The following is a 24,010-nucleotide window of genomic DNA, read 5'->3' as shown; positions in this document are numbered from 1 at the left end:
ATTGCTGGTGGAAATCGTGGCAGGACTTGAGAAACAAAGAGGTATTTTCTTCCCATCTTTCCATTTCTTTTCAGTGACTTTGCTTCCAAGCAGAGATAATGCAGTTTCATAGAAATAGTTCAGTAACAGACTGTGCCATTTTTGAAGAGGATGATGCCTGAATATTTTCTGAAGCAAACTTAATAATAGTGAGATTGTTGTTAGGATTTAATTGTTTTTTCAGTGTTTACTATTTTAGCTTGTACTTGCTGTTTTCTGTAATTACTTTAGAAATGTTTATTAATGTAACTGATCTTTCACTTTTGATTGCATTTATCTAACTTTAACATTCTCTTTTATAAAATTATTTTTATTTTTAATTGTTAATATGAGTACATCACAGTTGTATCATGTTTTGACTCAGGAATACAGTGTATAAAAATCAAATCTGGGAGTTTCAGTATCCATCAGGCATTTATCATTTCTCTATGTTAGGAACATTTCAGTTCCACTCTTAGTTATTTTAGTGTTAACATTTTCTGTGGGGTAGATTGACCAGAAGAATCTTTATAGAGTGTGTCCTATAATATTTCTGTAATTGCTCTCTAAGAGCACATCAGCAGGATCTAGCAAGTAAATTCGTTTTTGTTTGTTTGTTTGTTTGTTTGTTTGTTTGTTTTATTGTTGGGGATTCATTGAGGGTACAATAAGCCAGGTTACATTGATTGCAATTGTTAGGCAAAGTCCCTCTTGCTATTATGTCTTGCCTCCATAAAGTGTGATACACACCAAGGCCCCACCCAAGTAAATTTGTTTTTCTGAAGGAACTGTTGCTTATTAGTAATTTTTTTTTCTGTTGGCATTATCATCTTCAAAGTACAATTTTTTTTTTTTGTTAAAACAGCTTTTAAAAACATATAATAGGTATTGGTTTAGTATATGACATAGCAGTTCCAGGATGTCTTACATGTATCGTAGTTTGTGTTTGGTTTAAGAATTATGAAAGCAATTTACTTTATTTTTGCTTATAAAACATTATATTTTGTTATATTATGTTGTGTTTAATTGCTTTCCAAATATACAATATAGGGGTGTGAGCAAAACATAAGCTCATGATTTCTCAATCACTCCTGACCTTCGTGACATTCTGTTCCTTGGCCATTGATAATTGTAGTACATTTTTTAATACTGATCTTCCATTCATTTAGTGTTTTTCAGATTAACTGCTTATGTTGTATGAGAACCAGAAATTTTTTAGCAGATAAGTAATGCAGGAACATTAATGAATTCCACATTAATCCATCATCTTCTCAAGTTTAAAGATTCTAGATGTTTTCCACAGTTCTGAACATGTGATAAATAGGATAGAGTAACAGCACATTTAATATTAAGTAATGTTTTTATGCACAATAGAGTATAAGTCAAGAAATTTTATAGTATTGTTTTTCTAGAAGACCTTTTTGCCTACAGAGTTTTAGTCACCGTATATTTGAATATATATCACATTGTATTAAATCATCCTGAAATTGTTGTTTTATTAGAACAAAGTATGTTTGGAGTATCTCCTTGTTTCTTTAACACCATCACATTTCTTTTCATTCTTTATTAAGTTATGTGGGTCAAAGGTGATAATGTTGTTACTAATTTTGAGATTTGTCCTCTAAAATTTCGAAGGGGCAGAATTGACGTTCTGCTTTTAATTCTTTCTCAAAAGGTGAAGAATCCCTGATAGGACTTTGTGGGAGGACTGACGGTCTACATGAGGGAATTAAATAACAGTTCATATCCACATTTTAGAGTTTATTTGGTTCAATTTTATGTATGCTATTCAGTTTTACAAGGATCAGAAGTAGGATATAAGATGGTCTTCATTCTTCTCTTACTTGTATTTTGGAGCTACATTTATGGCTCTCAACAGAGATATTTCACCTTCAGTTCAGTTCCATATCACTGCAATAAAGTGAATATTGCAGTAGAAGCAAGTCATGTGAATTTTTTGGTTTCTCAGTGCATATAAAAGTTGTTTATATTATGCTTCAGTCCAAGTGTGCAATAGCTTTATGTCTAACAAAAGCGTTCAAATCTTAATTTTAAAAATACTTTCTTGCTAAAAAAGGCTAACGATCAACTGAGCCTTGAGCTACTCATCTTTTTGATGGCTGCTATGACTGATGACTGATCAAGTTGGTGGTTGCTGAAAATTAGGGTTGGCTGTGGTAATTTCTTAAAATAAGACAACAATGAAATTTGCCGCAAAGATTGAGGTTTTTCTTTCATGAAAGATTTCTCTGTAGCATTTGATGCCATTTGATACCATTTTACTCATAATAGGACTTCTTTCTAAATTAGAGTCAGTCTTCTCATACCCTGCTGCTGCTTTATCAACTGAATTTATGTAATATTCTAAGTCTTTCATTGTCATTTCAACAATGTTCATGACATCTTCACCAGGAGTAGATTGATTCTATCTCAAGAAACCACTTTCTTTGCTAATCCATAAAAAGCAACTCCTTATCAGTTCAAGATTTATCATGAGATTGCACAATTTAATCCCACCTTCAGGCTCCACCTCTAATTCTAGTTTTCTTACTGTTTTTACCATATCTGAAGTTATTGCTAATAGTGCAGTCTTGAACAGCCCCTCACATTCATCCATGAGGGTTGGAATCAACTTTAAAAGCCTCCTGTTAAGGTTGATATTTTGACCTCCCATGAATCATAAATTTCCTTAATATATCTAGAATGGTGAATACTTTGCAGGAGGTTTCGATTTACTTCACTCAGTTTAGAGGAATCATGTTTATGGCAGTTTTAGCCTTATGAAATATATTTCTTTTTCTTTCTTTCTTTTTTTTTTTTTTTTTTGGAGATAGACACTCAGTAACCTTGAGTTGAGTGACATGGCGTCAGAGCTCATAGCAACCTCAAAACTCTTGGACTCAAGCAGTTCTCTTGCCTCAGCATCCCGAGTACCTGGGACTACAGCCTCTGACTGTTTTTTAGAAACGGGGTCTCTTCTCTTGCTCAGGCTGGTCTTGAATTCCTGAGCTCAAGCAATCCTCCTGCCTCAGCCTTCCAGAGGGCTGAAATTACAGGCATGAGCCACCGCGCCTGGCTATGAAATGTATTTCTTAAATCATAAGACTTGAAAGTTGATACTACTCTTTGATCCATGGGCTGCAGACTAGATGTGTTAGCAGGCATGAAAATAACATTTATGTCCTTGTACATCTCCATCAGAGCTCTTGGGTGACTAGGTGCACTGTCAATGAGCAATAACATTTTGAGCAGTAGGTTTCAACAATGGGCTTGAAATATTCAGTAACCATGCTCTATACAGATGTGTTGTCATCCAGGCTTTGTTGTTTTAGCATAATTCTTAAAGGTCCTAGGAGTTTTTTTTGTTTTTTTGGTTTTTTTTTTTGTGGCTTTTTGGCCGGGGCTGGGTTTGAACCCGCCACCTCCGGCATGTGGGACTGGTGCCCTACTCCTTGAGCCACAGGTGCCACCCCGTCCTAGGAGTTTTGAAATGGTTAAGTGGGCGTTGGCTTCCACTTAAAGTCATCAGCTGCATTAGCCTTCAAAGGACAAGTGAGTAAGCTTGTCCTTTGAAGCTTTGAAACTAACCATTGACTTCTCTCTAGCTGTGAAAGTCCAAGGTGGTATCTTCTTCCAATATAAGGTTATTTTGTCAGCATTGAAAATCTGTTTGTGTATCCCTCTTCATCAGTGATCTTACCTAGGTCTTCTGGATAACTTGAGCTGGTTTCTTACTTTAAACCTCTTTACCAACTTCTGCCAGTTTTTCTTCTGCAGCTTTCTCTTTCTCTAATTTCTCTTCTCTTTCTCTTCTTCTAATTTCATAGAATTGAAGAGAGTTAGGGCCTTGCTCTGGATTCCCTTGAAGGGAATGTTGTGGGTGGTTTGATCTTCAGAGAGCACTAATGCTTTCTCTATACCAGCAGTGAGGCTATTTTGTTTTCTTATCCTTTGTGTTCACTTGAGTAGCACTTTTAATTTCCTTTCAGAACTTTTCCTTTGCATTTATAACTTAGCTAAGGTGCAAGAGGCCTAGGTTCCTGCCTTCCTCACTAAGCTTGTTTCTAGCTTTTAAAGCGGAGGACCTGTGAGTCTTCCTTTCACATGAACACTTAGAGGCCATTGTAGGGTTATTAACTGGTCAGATTTTAATATTGTGTCTCCGAGAATAGGGAAGCCTGAGGACAGAGACAGGGGAATGGCTGGTGGGTAGAACAGTTGGACATACACATTTATTAAGTTCTTTATCATTTGTGGGTGCTATTCATGGTGCCCCAAAACAATTACGTAAAAGACCACAGATCACTATAACAGATATAATAATGAAAAGGTTTAAAATATTGTAAGGATTAACCTAAATGTGACCCAGAGACATGAAGTTATTACATGGTCTTGGAAAAATAGTACCAATGGACTTGCCAGACCCAGGGTGACCACAAGCCTTCAATTTGTAAATTGCAAAATCTGTGAAGTACAGTAAAGCTGAATTATGTTTTTAATGTTCTTCGTAAGTTATTTTAACTTTCTTGATAGATTGTCTGCCCGTCTGTTTTCCTCATATTCAACATATCAAGACTTCTTAATAATTTTATGTAAAACTATTGTGCATGTATTACAAGTATGGCTTGTAAAGAGTCTGTATGGCAGAGAAAGAGGAAGAGAAGACTATCTTTGTTAATTTGGCTGGGAAGTTAGTTTTTCCTGAATTTCCAGACATTTTTTGTTTTTAACTCAAAAGAGTTTTCATTTACAGTGTTTATTTTGACACCCTACTTCCCTTGCCTTGGGACCCTCCTGTATCTTTAAAGACCGTTTTTTCCCCCTCTGTATTTATTAACCCTATTTGCAAGCTGTTCGGTAGATTTTTAATCATGAATTTATTCAACAGATCTTTAGGGCTGCCATCCACATGCCAGGCATAGTTCTAGGTGCTGGGGATGGAGTAGTGTACAGGAACCTTCTTGAAGTTCACTGCTCAGTGTAAGACAGTTGATACACAATTCAAGGAAGCATATTAGGTGGTGATAACCATGAATTTGGGAAGGGGACTGGGAGGAGTGCAGGGTAGGGATTATAGATGGCTTACTCAGGAAGCCCTCTCTGAGAGGTCTTACTCAGCAGTGACCTTAGGGAAGTGCAATCACTTGGCATTTGAGGGTCTGTGGAAAGAGCATTCCAGGACAGATACAAAGGTACAGAGTTCCCAAAGAGAGAGAAATCTTGCTGCGTTAGAGAAACTTCAGGCAGGTTGTTGTGAGTAGACGGACATGAATGCAGTCGAGAGAGAGGGGAAATGAGGCTAGAGTGTACTAGGGACAGATAATGTAGAGTTTCATGGGACCTGGTAAAGGATTTGGATTTTATTCTGAGTGTGGTAGTAAGCCATTGCATGGTTTTGAATAGGGAAAGAAGGTGGTCTGATTTATATTTTTAAAAGATTGGTTTAGCTAGAAGAAGAGACTGTAGGAGGAGGCCAGCTAGGAGGCTCTAAAGTAACCCTGATAAGAAGTGAGGGGGCAGGGACCAGGGTGGTGCAGTAGTGGAGGAAGGGAGATGTGCTTCCCTTGACGCTAATGACAAAAATGTGTGGAGGAGGACAAGGTGTGTCAGTTCCCTCAGATGCTCCTGTCAGATAAGGTGAGGCTCAAGTCTGGAGTACTGATGTTGGGATCAACAGCATGAAAGTTAGGTGGTAGCTTTGCCAGAGAAATTTTAGTGGTATGGGGTTGGGGCAAAAGCCAGGTTGGAGTAGGGTTAGCAGAGAGAGAAAGGAGAGGAATAAAAGATGCTGATTGTAGATGATTCTTTTTAAGGAATTTTGTTGGAAAGAGAATTGAGTGGGAGCTGGTCAGTGAAATAGAATTAAAATAAGTTTTTGTTTCAAGTGTAGAGAAATAAATTCATGCATAATATACCAAAGGGAAGGGTACTGAAAAACAAAAATACACGAGGTAGGAAAGAACCTCATGAGAATGTTTTGTCCAAAATGTGAAATGAAGAAGGTGTTTTAGGAAGGAGTAAGTGATAAACTGTGTCAAAAGCTGCTGAGTCCAGTTAAGTTGAAGTGTGAGAATTGCCCTGTAGATTTAGCCAGATGCAGGTTTTGAGGACAGCTTCATTTTAGTCAGTGGGCATAAAGGCCATATTGGAATGAGCTGAAAGAATGAGAGTTGGAAAAGTGGAAAGAAATAGCTAGATAGAGCTCATCTGACAAGTTTCACTATTTAGACAAGATAATGGTGTTATAATAGAGAAGATATGAAGACCTTGACGAGATGAAGGCAAGTAGGAGAACCAGTGCCCTCACTGTTGTCCCTCAAGAACAGGTGTAGAAGGTGGAGTGTGATATTACGGATGAAGAAGGGGTATAGAAAAGGTAGATATTTTCATGTTTTCTGTGTGAAAATGTAGTAAGGTCATTTCTTTCTTTCGTTTTTTAAGATGGAGTCTTTCTCTGTTGCCCCAAAATAGAGTGCCAGGGCATGAGCTTATCTCACAGCATCCTCAAGTTCTTGGGCTCAACCAATCTTCCTGCCTGGGCCTCCCAAATAGCTGGGATGACAGGCACCTTGTCCATAGCCTGGCTGATTTTTCTATTTTTAATAGAGACAGTCTTGCTTTGCTCAGACTGGTCTGCTAAGCTCAAGTGATCCTCCTGCCTCAGTCTGCTACAGTGCTGGGATTATATACGTGAGCCACTGTACCCAGCAAGAGGTCATTTCTTGCAAATTAGGATGGAGGATGGGTTGTTGGAAGTTTGAAGAGATTTTTTTTTTGGTTTTTGGCCAGGGCTGGGTTTGAACTCGCCACCTCTGGCATATGGGACCGGCGCCCTACTCCTTGAGCCACAGGTGCCGCCCGTTTGAAGAGATTTTTAAAAAATATACGGGAATGGTCACCTGGAAGAGTGGGAGAGTGGCTTGCTAGGCAAAACTGAGGATGCACTTCATGGTTATAAAAGTATTTTAAAAGCAGCAGCTCTCAGCCAGGGGCTGTTTTGCCTCCAATAGGACATTTGTCAACGTCAGAAGACGTTGTTGGTTGGCACAGCTGCGGGGGAGGGGTGATAGATAATCTAATGGTTAAAGTTTCCAGATACTGGCAGACATCCTGTAAGACACAGAACAGCCCCTATAGAGCTAGGAATTGCATGGCTCAAATCGTAGTAGTGCCAGTTTAAGAAACCTTGCTTTGAAATGATGCTGCTCAGTGCATCCATTAGCTTTTCTTCCTTCCCTCCTTACTCCCCACCCACAAGTATTTATTAAATTTATCAGTTGGGTGTGAGGAAAACTGAGACCAAGCAAATAATATCATTCAGATCATGGTAAGTATGCTGAAGGAGCAGGAAAAAGTAGAAGTGGTGGGGCAGCAGGTGCAACTCCTTTTGAGAAGGTTGGTAGAGAAGAGCCTCTGTAAAAGGGCACCATTTGAGATAAGCTACGAAGAATGAAAAGAAGCCAGCCAAGCGTGTAAAAGTCCTTTGAGCAGGAAAGAGTAAAGGAAATAACAGCATCACATAGGAAGTTCCTAGAAAGATAGAGGTATGGTAACTGTGGCAAGCAGTTTTGTTTTGTTGGCTTGTTAGTCTATAAGGAAACTTCATACGTTTTATGGGAAAATGATCTAATGTATTTATTAAGTGCCTTTTGTTAACTTAAAAATGTATCTCATAGGCTTGATGCCCAGTGGTTAGGGCACCAGCCACATACACCGAGGCAGGAAGGTTTGAACCCAGCCCAGGCCTGCTAACCAACAGTGACAACTACAACAGAAAAATAGCCAGGTACCTGTAGTCCCAGCTACTTGGGAGGCTGACGCAAGAGAATCGCTTGGCGTCACAGTTCACAGCAACCTCAAACTCTTGGGCTTACATGATTCTCATGCCGATTCTCATGCCACAGCTTCCCAAGTGGCTGGGACTATAGGCTCCCGCCACAACACCCAGCTATTTTTTTGTTGCAGTTGTTTAGCTGGCCAGGGCTAGGTTTAAACCTCCCACCCTCAGTGTAGGTGTCTGTTGCCATAACCACTGTGCTACAGGCGCCAAGCCCCTTACTGGATTCTTTTTAGATGCAAGTGGCAGAAATCCAACTCAACTAAATAGCTAACAGGGATATTGGTTAAAAGAAATTAGAGTGTCTTTAAAGCAGAGGAACAGCAGCAACTCAAGTAAAGGAAAGGGCAGCTGTAACTTGGGAATAAATGGAAATTAATGACTCTAGGACACTTTCTGGACTCTCTACTGCATATTGGCTTTCTTCTTTTATGACAGATTGGTGTCCTCTGTGGCAGGAAGGATGGCTGCCACATATTTCCATGCCTCACATTCCACAGGTTCTGCTATTGGGAACAGATTCGTAGTTTAGTAAGGTTGCTCTGACAGCGACAGCAATCGTAGCAGTAAATAAGCTGCCAGGCAAAGACCTAAATGTTACAATCGTATTAAGCCATGTGATGAGGGTAAGAACCTTCTACAGGTATTTTTATACGCACCTTTGACAGATAAGAAAACTTAGGCGTGGAGAAGTTAGGAAATGACTAAGGTCATAAAGCTTTGAAATGACAAAGCTGAGTTTTGAACCCAGGCAGTCCGGTACCTGTGCTGAGAGCCACTGTATCATATTTTCTGAATTAGTCATAGCCAGGAGATGAAAGGGTTTTTTAGTTTGGTTTTTTGCCAAGTTAAAATATGGCAAGATAGGGGTATGGTATTCTTTTTTTGTTTATTCTTACAAAAGGTAGAAGAACTGATAATGTTATAATGGAACCGTTTCAGATCTTTGAAAAATTCCATGAGTTTTTATACAAAGAGACATGCTCGATGTGGGTTGCCTATGTCTGCCTGTCCTGTGTGCTATATGGTAGAGGGAATTTCTGCATTGTAGTAGTCAGTGATTCTTAAACAGGAGATATTGCCCCTAGGAGACATTTGATAGTATCTGGAGACTTTTCGGTTTTCAGACAGAACTTGTTGGGGTGGAGACTGGGGATTGCTTTAATACTGACTGACATCTAGCAGATTGAAGACCAGGATGCTGCTAAATTTCCTACAGTGTGAGACAGACCTTCATAACAAAAGAATTATCCAGCCCAAAATGTTAATTGTGCCAACATTGAGAAACACTGTGCTTGATAAATTGAACTATTTTCGAGCTGAATGTCTGTGTATGAGGTAAAGAGGTAAGAAATTCCAAATTGTTCAGAACCTTGGGGTATGAATAGGTCAGGACCAAGCATGAGGCACTGTAGGATCACATTAGTCTGGGGTGCCTAGAAAGAAGGACCAAAAAGTAGAAGTTTATAGGAGGGGCTATAGGAAAATGGAGCAGACTGACTTGGCTAGTTGTTGTTTTCCCTCAGTGTGGACTGTGTACACACAGGTAAAAAGGCCAGGAAACCTGACCTCGCCCTTACTTCTTTCATCCTATACCTGATGATGGTTTCCTAGTCATAGAACTAATTTTAGAATAGAATTTCAGCAATATTCTTAACAAAATGGGCTAAAAACAGGTTTTTCTCTGATTTATAATGTTGAAATGTGTTTATAAATTAAAGACTCTGACTTGTGTTAAAAGAGATAGAGCCATTACTATTTTTAAAAAGTTATTTTGCAACTTGGGGGTTGTAATTAGAGCAGGAGCTAGTATTGATTTAGTGCTTTCTGTATGCCAGACACTGCTGAGTCAGTGCTTGGTCTGATTTAACCCTTGTAATTAACCTCTTAAGATGGTTACTATAATTATCTGTTTTGTACCAATCAAGAAATGGGTTTCCAAGAATTTAACTACTGGCTGAGTGCTGTGGTTCACTCCTGTAATCCCAGCACTCTGGGAAGCTGGAGTTCAAGACCAGCCCGAGCAAGAGTGAGACACATCTCTAAAAAAAATAGCTGGGCGTTTTTGGCAGGAACCTGTAGTCCCCAGCTACTCAGGAGGCTGAGGCAAGAGGATTGCTTAAGTCCAAGAGTTGGAGGTTGCTGTGAGCTGTGACACGGCACACTACCCCTGGGTGCAAAGTGAGACTCTGCCTCCCCCCACTCATCCCCCTGCCAAACAAAAAAAGAACTTAACTACCATCCTTAGGGTCAAACAGCTAGCAAGCTAGAGTTGGAATTTTGGTTTGATTCTATAGATTAACTCTCTCTCTCTCTTTTTTTTTTTTTTTGAGACAGAGTCTCACTATGTTGCCCTTAGTAGAGTGCTGTGGTGTTATAGCTTATAGCAACCTCAAACTCTTGGGCTTAAGCTATTCTCTTGCCTCAGCCTCCCCAAGTAGCTGGGACTATAGGCACCCACCCCAATGCCCAACTATTTTTTGTTGTAGTTGTCATTGTTGGTTAGCTGGTTCAAACCTGCCAACTTCTGTGTATGTAGCTGGTGCCATAACCACTGTGCTATGGGCGCCGAAACTATAGATTAAGTTCTTAAAAACCAAATGGTTTGCTGCTTTTTTCCTGTTAAAAACAATTAGTCTTTTCTTGTGACATATTTTCTGTTTCTAGTAGTTTTGATACCATTAGGTAATTTTATGCATATTTAGTCTCAGTTTTTATTAGTGAAGGAATTTATATATGTTTGGACATGGACACTTGATAGATATCTGAAAGTTTTTAAAAATTCAAGATATGAAATATTCTATTTCCAAACAGGTTTCTTGAAAAATTTGAGTTAATTATTTGGATGTGATGATTTAGGAAAAATGGTTATTTCCTTAAATATAAAAGCTTTGTGTTATTAAACTTTTCACAGTGTATAATACCAAAGAAGAGAGATCCTTATCTCTTACAATGGAGGAATGTTGTTTCAAAGGAGAGGGACCATTTAGTATTTATCATACTTGTGATTAAATTAGGTTACTTTTAACATTGTGTAAGAAATGTATACTCTGTCCATCAGACTTTCATGTCTAAAGCAAATAACTGATGCATGTATGTATTTATATTTCCTCTCGGGAAGCTTATAGTTAGGGACATAGAATGTATTGTTGGGGAGTGGCTGAAGGAAGGAAGAACAGCACAGGTGACAGGAAGAGTTGTTTTTTTTTCATATTTCTTCTTATAATGGGAGTGAGAAGTTGTTTCAAAAAAACAGTTTTATGTTTTGTTTTATTTACATTTGCTAACAGCTGAGTCTGGGGAAAAAGTACTGCAGTTGGAGAGAGAGAGGGTGTGGGTAATTTGCCTTCCTTATTACTCCAACTTCCAGGTTTGAACCTGGTTTCCTGGATATTCCTGATACCACTTTCCTCCCACCGTCATGCTTGCTGTGTTACAGCTAATTCTTGGGCATCGTTTTTGCCAATACATTATTTTTATTATTTTTACTTTTTTTCCCCTCTGCAAAGTTCTAAGTTACGATAATTGCTAGTTATTATATGCTTGTTTGCTGTGTTAACTTTTAAGTTCCAAACATTGTGTAGTTGTATAGAGTTGAATATTAAATCTAAGATTTAAAATAAAATTTTGATCAATCTTAGGAGGTAGAACATGTAATAAATACTGGTTTATGTGTGGTGAAATTTTCAAATGGGTCATTAATTAATAATTCTTTTTAGTCTTTAATGGTTAAATGTGACTTGAATACTATCTTCTTTGTATTTCCAAAAGGGTTTGAGTCTGCACGAGGGGAAAATATCCCTATTATTTAAAAGAAGTGGTCTCTATGTTTACTTGAGAAATGTAATTTTGCTAATAATTTAAATTGAAAATAATATATACCTCAAAACTTTTAAAGGCATAACACTTAGATAGTAATCAAGGGTAAATATTGCAAGTTATATGTAAAAATATGATCTTTTTTTCTCATCTTGCTTTATGTATCTTTTTTGATATATGGAAAAGAGGGACAGGGGCTATAAACTCAGAGCCAAATGTGCTTTTATTGTTCCAAATTTTCAATGCCAAAAGCATATAAACCTGCACCTGTTGGTAATTATGAGCAAGCCAGCCTTTGCCGAATCCCAGGCCTCTGCTTAAAATTTTTTACTGGAACTAAATGATGTTGCCATTTTTATTTTTAGGTTTGCTGGCATGGGTAATCTCATTAAGGTGCTAACCAGGGACATAGACCACAATGCAGCACATTTTTTCTTGGACTTTGAAAGTAAGTCTCTTTTAGCCCTTCACAGCTGGTGCATTATGGTAAAGGTGAAAGATAATTATACTCACACCACAGTGAAGGCCAGTCAGAATATTTGTTAATTATGGGATTGAACAAAGGTTGCATGGTTTTTTTTTTCTTAATCGTAGGCAAACATCACCATCATATGTATAATTCTTTAGTTTTTCATTTGCTAAGATCATGTTGAGTCTGTAGCCAGTGCTGTCCTTTCATTAGTCCATGAAGCAAGTAGCCTTATGATGAACATTCTAATAGTATGCTTTAGTGACTATGTCAAACAATCATTCACTTATAATCCTATATTAATCTTAATTAAAAAATAAGAATTGTGCTGCATATCTGGAATCAGTACTTCAAATAACCTCTACAAATCAATAATCCAAATTTTATTAGAAATATATGCTATATTTGATGGCATGCAGGAAGTAAGTTCCATGTTATACTGTTTTAAAATAAGATGCAAAGGTGAGCTATGGCCAAATGGCTTAATATTTGGCTTAGAAATTAATTGTTGTTTCAGTGCTATATTAACAAGTTTCTTGTGAATAATTCTTGATCAGAAATTTCTTTTTCAGAATACTAGCACTATTGGAATACTTAAAGAATTTTTCATTATAAGGCCATTAATGAAACTTGTCTTGGGAGAATTTTGAGAAGAATTAGAGCAACAGTTGTGCCATTGTGTACAGGAAAACCACATTTCACCTCTAGGTCCTACATACCAACACCTTGAGAACCCGGTTGGCTGTCTGCCAGAGCACAGTCTGGGTAACCTGAAGGATGAATTCATGGCCTAATGAACTTTTCCCTGTTACTTTTTTTTTTTTTTAAAGTAAATTTCAGATGTTCTTTTTATAAAGGGATATTTTCTCTTTTCTCATTCTTGTCTTGACAGGTACCTTAACATGGGGAATCTTCTTAAAGTTTTGACATGCACAGACCTTGAGCAGGGGCCAAATTTTTTCCTTGATTTTGAAAGTGAGAAGATGATTTTATATCTATTTCTCTTTGCCTGCAGTAGACTGCGTTTGTCTTGCACTAAATGAATGTTTCCACTTCGCCATCTTTTTAACTGCTTTGCATGACTGAGCTATGAATTGAGTAAAATTTCTGGTGCCTTCTAGAACTGGAAGTCATATTTTATAGATTAAATTGTGATGATAAAATGTCTTTTTCTGTTTTTATAAGAAATTTCTTATCTCTTACTTGGAGATTATTTTATAATTTGAGATCTTTTCTCTAGTGACAATATTTCAATGAAAATTTTGATGGAAAGAACAAGCACCCTCAAGATTTATTTAGTAGAAGCAACGTTTAGGAAAAAATTTTATAGCAGTCGAGAAAAATCTACTAGGTTTCAATTACTCTAGGTGCATATTTAAGTATTTTGAATACAAATTTGTTCATGAAGGCCATTCAGAGCTCAGTAATTTGGGCATAATATTAAAAGGTAAGTGTGAACCTAAATTATTTCATCTTCGCAGATAATTTGAAAAGTTAAAAAATTTAGTGTGTTTATTTCAGGAATTCATTTTTTTCTAACTCTAAATAAAGAGAAAAATAATGGGTTCACAGACCTTTAAGTAATTTGCCTTCTGTTTGTTTTATGTTGCATGACCTATTGTAATATGGTCTAAGAGTGGCAGGTAAGTGTCATTGACCTTGGTGCATGTTGCAAAGCTTTTGCTTGTTTGGCTGTCGGTATTGCTTCAGCTTGTCTGGTTTTCAAATTGAGAAAAATGATATTAAATTGGTGTTTTAATGTGAATGTTGCTGTTTTAACTGATCATTAGAAAATTGTTAGGAAAGGGTGAAGACATTTTAAATCATGTGGTCCCTTATATTGTTATCTGAGGTTAAAACATTTGAACAAATTTTAAAATATTTAAAATTTAAGACTATTTCTGATTTTAAAAACAAAACAAATAAATCACTAAAAATAAACTCCCAGTCATTGTCTTTCCTCCAACTTCACTTTAGTTTTTATACAATTCATTCTATTTTATGAATCATTTACATATTTTTTTCTTTAAACCAGGGCACTTCATCTGAATACATCAATTTATAGCATATCTCCATTTTATAGAATTATTTGTGGTCTCTGATATATTCTACCTTTACTACATTTCTATAAACAAACTTTTACAGTTTGGGTACTCTGTGCAGGTAGGAAAGGGTAGTAATGTCAATATCAGGACCATATTAAATTGTTGGGTTTTTAGGGGAGAAATGTTATGAGATGAGCCTTAGTTTTCTTGACCCTTCTCAACAATTAAGCAGTGCTATTTTAAGTGCATGTTTAGCATGACTTTTAATCAGCTTGGAGATGTTGAGCAGATTGCTGACTTGAAGATTTCTTTCAGGTGAGGCAACTTACACTAGAGCTGTATTTTCATTTATTTGCAACTGTTTCAAACGTGTTCTTGTATATTTTTCTGCCATCCTGTCTCTTTTTTCCTCTTTGTCTCAAATTTCTTACATTTGCAGAATCTTGGCTTTGACACAAGATTTGATTCAAGATCTTGTTCAAGACTTGGCACTTGATCTTTTTATAAACCTAGCATTGTGTTGTGGTCAAGTTGAAAGCATGAATTTAAGTGTAGTATTTAAAAGATGACTTGGTCAAGGCTTTCCCATCTCTGGGCTGTTTAGATCATTATCCATAAAATTTAAATAATTAACTGAGTGTCAGGAAAATGTTAAAATTACCAATAATTGCAATAATAGCCAGTAATGTAGAACTACATATTAAATGTTACACTTCTTAAAGGCAGATATAAATTAAAAAAATGATGCTTGTTGCCTGTATCAGCTACTGTAAAACTTCTAATTTAATACTTACTGGTATACTTGTAAATGAAATTTAGTGAAAATATACTGTATACCAGGCTAGTTTGCCCATTGTTATTTCTCAGATTTTAAAATGTTTTATTTTGATTCTAACATTGGTATTCTTTTAATTTTCTCTCTCATCTGTTTGCTATTTTTTTCCTTTTGGAAATACGCATTTGTAAAAGCTTGCCTTATCCTTAGGCTACTTTGGTGGCCTTGGCCTGTCAGATGTGTTGTTTTTTTTTACACTATTTTGTAGCAGACTCAGAATTTCCAACATAGTTCCTAATGACTACTTAATAAAGCCACATTCTTTTTATGAAATAATGTAATTAGTATTACATTATTTAATTCTAGATAATAGAAATAAATTATCTATGCACAGTTATGTCCATCCAGAGTTAATTTACTGATAATATTTCATCATTCTTGGTTGTCTAGCCCACTATGTCGCCATAGTGGGCAAATACAGAAATAATTTCATGCAGATTTACCTGGCTTTTTGCATTATTATATACAGATTAAGTATTTTAATGCATTTGACATGTGATTTAATGGAATCTTGTTAAATCCCTCTTTAATTTACCTCCTTATGCCTATAACTGCTTTTCACTTAAGTGCAAAATAAATTTATGGCTTGCCTTCCGTATACCAGCCAGAAGGTGCTGAGGATGCAAAGATAACTAAGATACACACCATATCTTCAAGGAGCTCTCAGTCTGGTAGGATAGATAGAAACGCAAACTCACCTTGCTCATGCTTGGAATCCCAGCACTTGCACTTTTGGAGGCTGATGCAGGAGGATCGCTTCAGACCAGAGAGTTTAAGAGCAGCCTGGACAACATAGTGAGACCTTGTTTCTACCAAAAAAAGTGACCTGGGCATGATGTTGGGCACCTGTAGTCTTAATTACTGGAGAGGCTGAGGTTGAGAGGATCACTTGAATCTAGGAGTTAGGGTTCTAGTGAACTTTAATAGAAACCCTGTCTCTGTTAAGAAAAAAAAGCAAACTGAGTAGCACAGGAAGGTGTTACCTTAATCTAGCGATAAATAGTTGGGCATCATCATGGAAGACTTTCTGATGGTGATGTTTGAATTGGATTTTGGAAGATGAATGAGAATGTTTCAAGCTAGTTGAGTGAAAAGTCACTGAGGAAAGGAAGAACCACATAAACAAAGGACTCAAGGCATGAATGCCATTTTGTGTTCAGTGAAACAATGTTTTTTACTCTAGATAGAGGGATTGTGTTCTCCTTAAAAAAATTACTCCTATGTGATAGATTGTATTTTGATTTTTATTTAATAATGGGACAATTAAGATATAAGAATTTGACAGCACTTACCCTAATGGCAGTATATAAAGAGCACTGAATGGAGTGGGGGATGGGACCTGTACAGCCTCTTCTAGTTCTTGGATGTTCTTACTGTTAAAATGTTGTTAATTTATAGCTCATTCTAATCATCTGATTAGCCTGAGTGAGTAACTAGCATATTTATTAGCTCATGAAATTCTAGTCTTTGGGGGAGAAAAGGGACATTTATTTTTGTGTCTTTTCTCAGCCTTACCTTAGTTCTTTTTAAATGATAGAAGTTTACTACATATTTGTTAAACTTGATTTATAGATCTCCAGACAGATGAAAATAGGAGAAAAAATAGTAGTAGTCATTTGTAAGAGTGAACAGAATCTTCTTTCTGACTCTTCATTACAGTACTTTTCTTTTGAGTCATATATTTCCTTTATTTCTTGTGTCTTTTGTGTTACCTGTTTGCTCCCATTATTTAGAAATACTGGGACCCACTATATTTTTTCATTTATCTCATACAAAAATAAATTGAAATAAATTTCAATTGCTTTTGCCACGTACTTTGAAATATCTTTACTCTGTGGCATTTATATATATATATTTTTTAATATAGGATTGTATTTGTTTAGAGATCAAAATGCATAGTAGCCTCCTTTAATCCATGATGGAGGCTTATTTTTGTCTCTGTACCTTCTCATCCATTCCAAAAATATTTGTTACAGAAAATCTAGGTACTTAACAGGGCGTTGTGGCAGGTGCCTGTGGTCCCAGCTACTTGGGAGGCTGAGGGAAGACAATCACGTAAGGCCAAGAATTGGAGGTTGATGTGAATTGTGATGCCACGGCTCTCTACCCAGGGCAACGTAATGAGACTCGGTCTCAAAAAAAAAAAAAAAGTAAAAGAAAAAATCTAGGTACTCAGTTTCCATACGTACCAGTGATACATACTGTACATTTTGGTTCTTGGCTTGATGAAACTTTAGAGAGATTGTAAATATTTATTGAATGAATGAAAGTAAGATTAAAGCACGAAAAATCCTTTACCACAGTTGTAATTTTTATGTTGATTACTTTTTAATCTTTTCCCCTTTCATGGCTAATCTTTGCCTCTTAAAGTTTAGCAGTTGCTTTTAGTTCTTTCTCTTCTGTCTTCTACCCCATAGAAAACTGGTGTGAGCTTATTGTTACATATTTAATTTTACCTTTAAACAGTGAGAACAATTGAAACATGCCTTAATTTCCCTTGAACAGCTTTTAAAACTTAGCTTCATGAGTAATCAATATGTCTACTCTCAGCATGATACATTATTTTACAACAAATAAATGTTTCTTTGTTAGCTGGCTAAGTGCCGCATTTTTTGTTGAAATAAAGTCATTCTTGGCTATGAAAAATCAAAGTGACAAGTCTTGGTTGCATTATATAATGTAATACCATTTTTAAAAAATAAATGCTTTATTGTATAGTCTTTCTCTTTCCATAGTATTTCACCTTTTTTGCATGACATGCTTTCAGTAAATTAGTGCTTACCTGTCTGCTATTTTCTGTTTGTCTTCATTTCTACAGCAGTCTTCAGCAGCTTTCAAAATTATAAATGTGACTTTCCTGTGACAGTCTAAAAAATGTTTTAATCCGTGTGGTGGTGGGTATTTTTCCCGCCCTCAAGGGAAACTTGAATCTTCTCCTTTGTTTTTAAATTTCTTGGTACTTATTAAACTTTTACTAGTTATTAACCACTTACAAGGTCTATTTAAGTCTACTTGATAATGTTGTTTGTACGTAAGTCGTAGTGTCACATTTTTATGTCAACTGCTTGTCACCACACCAAAAATACATAGTTTAATATTTTCACAACTCCCAAATATTGTTGATATATGATAGTTAAAATATTGTCCTTTGTCATAAATTCCCACTTCATGAATTCAAACTATATTATGTGTCTACTATTGATGTTATGTTTGTAGTTCCACAATTCCATATGAACAGGCATAAAACTGTCATTTTTGCATGTAAAAAGTATTTTTCTCTACTGCATCTGGTGTAAGTATAAAAGTTATCAAGTGTGATTTTTTTTTTTTAAGTATATGTCTAAATATTACATTGGAACATATGGTTTGACTAAATGTGAAAACATTACTGCTAAATCACAAAGCTTGTTTTTTTTTTTAACCTAATCATTTAGATGCATTATCAGTATTTGTTCCTAGGAATACCTTTGTAGCCTTGGACAGAGAATTTTTTTGAATTTTCAATTGGCTTCTCTTGTGTAATTAATTTGTCAAGGTATTTTCATTCTAACAAAGTATATATGATTTCTGAAAATTGAAAAATAAGGGAACCAGATATGTGAACACATTCTTGGCTTTGCATATGAATGTTGCTTTGTTATTGTTGCTGTAGTTTTGTGTATGTTGAATTTAATATTTAGTACTGCAATTGCTGATTTTATAAAAATGTATATTTTTGACAAATTGGCAGGTTTAATAGGTGAAACTGAATTATGACTTGCCCCAAACACAAAATAGTTTTTAGGTATCTTTATAACCTAGTTTTGTGTGTGAACTAGGTTTTTAAGACATTTTGTAAGTAAAGCAATAGAGAGACCATTGTGTATTTGTGGAGAAGTGAGGTGGATAAAGAAAAGTGTAGGTATTAGTTTTATATAATTGGTAAGCAACAATTTATCAGAAACATCCTTAATTGATCTTATAAATTTGAACTTCCTTCCTCTCATAAGAGAACATTTTAGCATGGAGGAATTCTGCCACTATAATTCTTCTTTACAACATTATGGTAATCATGTTTATCATTTTAAGTGCTTTATGCCTTATCTTTAGTGTTGAATATGGTGAAGTTGGAAAGATTTATTAATAACTTAGTTTTCTCATAGAGTTCCCCTTGCTTAAAAAAGTATATCAAATAATTAAAAAAGATTGGTCCTCAGAGAAACAAACAACCAAATTATTATTAAAGGCAGGATTTCTGTTAACTTGAGTCCAGCAGAGGAATCCACATTTAGTCATTCATTAACATATGTTTTGTGGCTAACACCACAGGTGGTGAAAATGCCCATATGTCTGTGTCCCTGATTATGCTTTTGATAATTGTAATACTCCTTTCATTTTTCCCTTACTCTCAAGTGTGTAGGAACTCAGTTTTTGCTTTATCATTTCAAAAGTTCAGTAATAAAATTGGTTAAAGTATCAGTTTTCTGTAGTTAGTAATTCTGGAACAATTTTGTACTTTGAACTCCTCTGTGCAGGAATCCTGAGCTAGAGTTGGTCAGCAGAGAAGTTTAGTGGTACTGCTTTGAGTTTGGTCTTAGATATATATATCCTTCCATTCTTTAACCTATATTATCATAAATATTAATACAAAATTTAAAGTGATCCCTAGAAAGGGGGAGCATTTAAAACTATTCTTTCAAAATTTTTATGTTTTTGTATCATAGCTTAGTCATTAAAAGTTAAACTTTATAGGAAAATAAAACATGAATAGTTTCAGTCTTCAACTATAGCTGAATAACATATTTTAGTAATCCTTCATTTCTATTGCATTAAGATAGATGATTTCTGATGCATTTATAGTTAGTGACAGTGATGAATGTAGTAGAGCAAGTGATTGACAATCAAAATTTTAAAATTTGGAGTTGCCATAAACTTCATGTACAATTTAAAATATTAATTCTATTAACTATAAACTATTTTAAATTGCACATGAAGTTTATGGCCACCCTGTATTTCAAGTCATAATTTGTAACTTAAACTAAACAGTAACGTTTGGTGTTCCCTTGCTCCTTTGTGATATTTATCAACTTGAGGCTAGTTATTGAAATTTAGAGCTTTCGAAAAATTACTGATCTTTTCTAAGAAGTGAAAAGTTAACATTGAATAAAATGTACTTATCTTTGGAAAGTTGGATTATTAATTGCTTAGAGTTAATACATGTAGTATTTTTAGAAATTCATGTCACTGTAAATTTTCTTGTGCTTTCCTGCTGTTTAGATGCCCAGCCCACAGAGTCTGAGAAGGAAATTTATAATCAGGTGAATGTAGTATTAAAAGATGCAGAAGGCATCTTGGAGGACTTGCAGTCGTACAGAGGAGCTGGCCATGAAATACGAGAGGTAAATCACATTTATGTATAGGAAACTAAAACTTCCTGGGTCCCGCCTTTTTAAAATCTCTATTGTTTTCCAGATTTTAGAATTTTCTATTTCGTAGTAATTACTACGTTTGAAGAATGATCACTTAGCATTATTGCAGAAGTCGTAGAAGTATGAGGGTAAAAAAGAAATTGATGTTCCACAAATAGGTAATTTATATTAGAAAAAATTTTATTTACTTTTTTGCTTGATCTCACATCCGAAATTTACAGTATCCATGGGGAACTATTTATACTTTTCTTTTTTGGTGGGGAGAGAACATAATTTTTTGTGGCTTTGTTCTGTCAGTCTTGTTTGCCCAACCTTCAAGGAACACTGAAATCATCCTTGCAGGCTCAGCGGTGCCTGTAGCTCAGCGGCTAGGGCACCAGCCACATACACCAGAGCTGGTGGGTTCGAATCCAGCCCAGGCCTGCCAAGCAACAATGACAACTGCAACCAAAAAATAGCCGGGCGTTGTGGTGGGCACCTGTATTCCCAGCTACTTGGGAGACTGAGGCAAGAGAATGGCTTAAGCCCAACATCTTGAAGTTGCTGTGAGCTGTGACGCCACAGCACTCTACCAAGGGCGACATAGTGAGACTCTGTCTCAAAAAAAAAAAAAAAAAAAATCAAAAATCATCCTTGCAGACTGGACACCCCACACACCCCTGACTTTACACCACAAAGAAAATGTTTGGTGTGGTCTCCCTCGGCTTTTTTCTCCCCAATCTCTGAACTTTTAAGGTTTCCATTCATCTCTGTCTCTCTTTTTCTTTTTTTTTAGAGTCTGTGTCCCTATTTCTTTCCATGACTAACTTGTCTGTCTCCCTGTGTTCTTCATCCTGTTCTGGAACTTCATTCTTTTAAGTATTCCTTTCCATTTCTTAATTACAGCTTCTTTTTTCTTTTACTAACTTCTTCTCTCAGCATACATGTAGATGTTTTATACTGCCCAAAGGAACTCCCTAATTCTGAATCTTAATCTCTCATTTTCTCATTAACGCATTTCTCGAAGGCAGTGTTCGCATGGTGTTTTGTCATTTCCCACAACATATGCTTCTGTAGTTTTTCCCAATAACAAATAGGGCAGAGGCCATCAAGGACCAGTCTTTGAGCTTACAGTACAGTCCATAACCATCTTGGGTTCTCTTCTGATACTTGGGTGACAGGGGAAGGCAAAATATAGTGCAGACCTCAGAAGACAATCCAAAAGATGCTTTGGTGATCAACTGGATGATTCTATAATCTTGATTTTAGATTAGGAGATAGTAGTATCAACGCAGGGAAATTGTAGATAGTGTGAATTCATTTTCTTACCTATCCTGCATTGGACAGCTTGTTCCCTGTATGTCTTACACAGAGAATGCCTTTTTTCCCTTCCCTTACAAATTCTTATCCTCCTTCAAATCCAGATAACCTCCTACTTCTTACTCTTTTGCCCTATTATGTTATGCCCATTTGTTTTATAGTAAGTAATCATCATTTAAAAAAATACTGGCATTGTATGTTTATCTTTCTACTACTATATTGCCAATTTGAGGATGGTAAACGTGGTTTATTACATGCTTTGGTGTTACCATTATCTAGTACAGTGCTTAGTAAGCACTTAATTTTTGAAGAAATAAATACAAGCATTTTAGACTAATCATGACTACTGTCAGTTTAAATAAAATCTTAGGATTTTAATAAAAGAAAGCATGCAACCATTTATGTGAAATTCAAGTTCTCTAAACATTTAAACATACTGAAAAATTCAATATTTATGAAAGTGATAGATTTAATGAATTAAGCAGAATATCAATTAACCCTACAAGTCAAACCAGTTTACAAGTTATTTTAAAATGTTTGATAATGTCTTCATGTTGGTAATTAGTACTAAAATCACTTTTAATTATTTGTGGCGTAAACTTTTTTTTTTTTTTTTTTTTAAGAAATAGTCTCCCTCTATGTCCCAGGCTAGAGTGTGGTGATGTGATCACAACTCACTGCAGCCTTGAACTCCTAGGCTCAGTTGATCCTCCTGCCCTAACTTCTTGAGTACCTGGGATGACAGGTGTGCACTACCATACCCAGTTATGTAAAAATTTTGTTTTGTAGAAACGAGGTCTCACTATATTGCCCTGGCTGGCCTCAAACTCCTGGGCTCAAGCATTCCTCCTGCCTTGGTTTCCTAAAGTGCTAGGATTATAGGTATGAGCCACTTCACCTAGTTCATACCTGTTCACTATTGTAGCTCACAACAACCTTAAACTCTTAGGTTCAAAAGATCCTCCTGCCTTAGCCTCCCAAGTAGCTGGGACTATAGGCACCTATCACGATGCCCAGCTAGTTTTCCTATATTTAGTGGAGACAGGGTCTCACTCTTGCTCAGGCTGGTCTTGAACTCCTAAGCTCAAGCAGTCTACCTGCCTTGGCCTCCCAGAATGCGAGGATTATGAGCCACCATGCCTGGCCTCTCATTAAATTTCTTTAAAGTTTGTTATATAATTGAATTGTTATCCTCCGGTTATAATTATCTCCTATAAAAATAAAGAACAAATATTTTATTCACTATAGAGACAAATACCATTATGTATTTTTTTAAGGTACAGCTCTTCAAAATTTTATGTAATACAGGGTGCCCCCCAAATTGCCTTACATGCAGGGATATCAGAAATTAAAGCTGAATGTACCTTAATTTATAAAATGTTCATTACAAAATTTTATAAAATATGTGGCGGCGCCTGTACTCAGTAGGTAGGGCGTGGACTACATGCACTGAGGCTGGCGGGTTCAAACCTGGCCCACGCCTGCTAAAACAACAAGGACAACTGCAACAAAAAAAATACCCGGGAGTTGTGGTGGGTGCCTGTAATCCCAGCTACTAGGAAGGCTGAGGCTAGAGCATCGCTTAAGCCCAAGATTGTGTGGTTGGTGTGAGCTGTGACGCCATGGCCCTCTACTGAGGGTGACACAGTGCGACTCTTGTCACTAAAAAATAAAATAAATTTTATAAAATAGGGTAGAACCTCCATAGTTGGCTACCTTCCTTCCTTGACTGTCTCCTTAAGTTGACCTAATTTTCACAGACTGGACATGTACCACGCGTATGTGTCAGTACAGGAGGCCTAGTTCCTTATGTTGACTACTTTATATGTTGACCAGTTTGTTCCAGTCCCTTTGGTTGTCAACTTACAGAGGATCTATTGTATTTACAAAATATTCTTTGTGTTGGCCACCTGTTTGTAAATTTTTGTAATATTTTATAACTTTAGCTATATTCCCATTCCATTAAGTACAGAACACTGTGCTACGGGTGCCGAGCGAAGGAAATCATATACATAGGAGATTTCAAAGAGGGCTTGTGGGGCTGTGAAACCAGGAGCTTTTAATGTAGTGACGAAAGATTGAAGTTCTGTACAGGATGCTATAGTCACACAGTAGTGTTCTTTTCTTGAGGAGATATGTCACCACTCCTTATATTTCATGATTAGGGATGTGACAAAGTAAATAAACGTCTTAAAGATTAAAGGAAAAGCATTATCTGGAAAAACAATTCTGAAGAACACGAAAATACAAGGGAAGAATAAAAAGCAGTAGCATGAGATT

At 36.2% G+C, this 24,010-nt stretch overlaps 1 protein-coding gene and 1 non-coding gene across 30 annotated transcripts in view; both read left to right on the top strand.

Annotated features, from left to right (window-relative positions):
- Window positions 1-24,010, top strand: part of CYRIB (CYFIP related Rac1 interactor B) — a 154,650-nt gene that overhangs the window by 110,630 nt on the left and 20,010 nt on the right. For 11 of the 29 annotated variants that reach the window (XM_053558736.1, XM_053558727.1, XM_053558733.1 and 8 more), the window contains 2 exons: window positions 13,036-13,118; window positions 20,280-20,401. In XM_053558736.1, the coding sequence (XP_053414711.1) occupies window positions 13,046-13,118; window positions 20,280-20,401 (195 nt within the window). In that variant the 5' untranslated portion in view covers window positions 13,036-13,045. Of the gene's footprint in view, window positions 1-12,039; window positions 12,123-13,035; window positions 13,119-17,582; window positions 19,069-20,279; window positions 20,402-24,010 lie in introns of those variants that run through there. The other 18 variants (XM_053558744.1, XM_053558743.1, XM_053558721.1 and 15 more) reach the window with 6 other exon arrangements.
- On the top strand, window positions 23,745-23,871 carry LOC128564152 (small nucleolar RNA SNORA25). Its single transcript, XR_008374023.1, has one exon. It is a non-coding gene; the product is annotated as a small nucleolar RNA SNORA25 (small nucleolar RNA).

The sequence above is a fragment of the Nycticebus coucang genome, chromosome 13, assembly GCF_027406575.1.
Source record: "Nycticebus coucang isolate mNycCou1 chromosome 13, mNycCou1.pri, whole genome shotgun sequence".
NCBI classification, from domain to species: Eukaryota; Metazoa; Chordata; class Mammalia; order Primates; family Lorisidae; genus Nycticebus; species Nycticebus coucang.
Note: the sequence above shows the minus strand (reverse complement) of the source record. Positions and strands in the feature narration are given on the sequence as shown.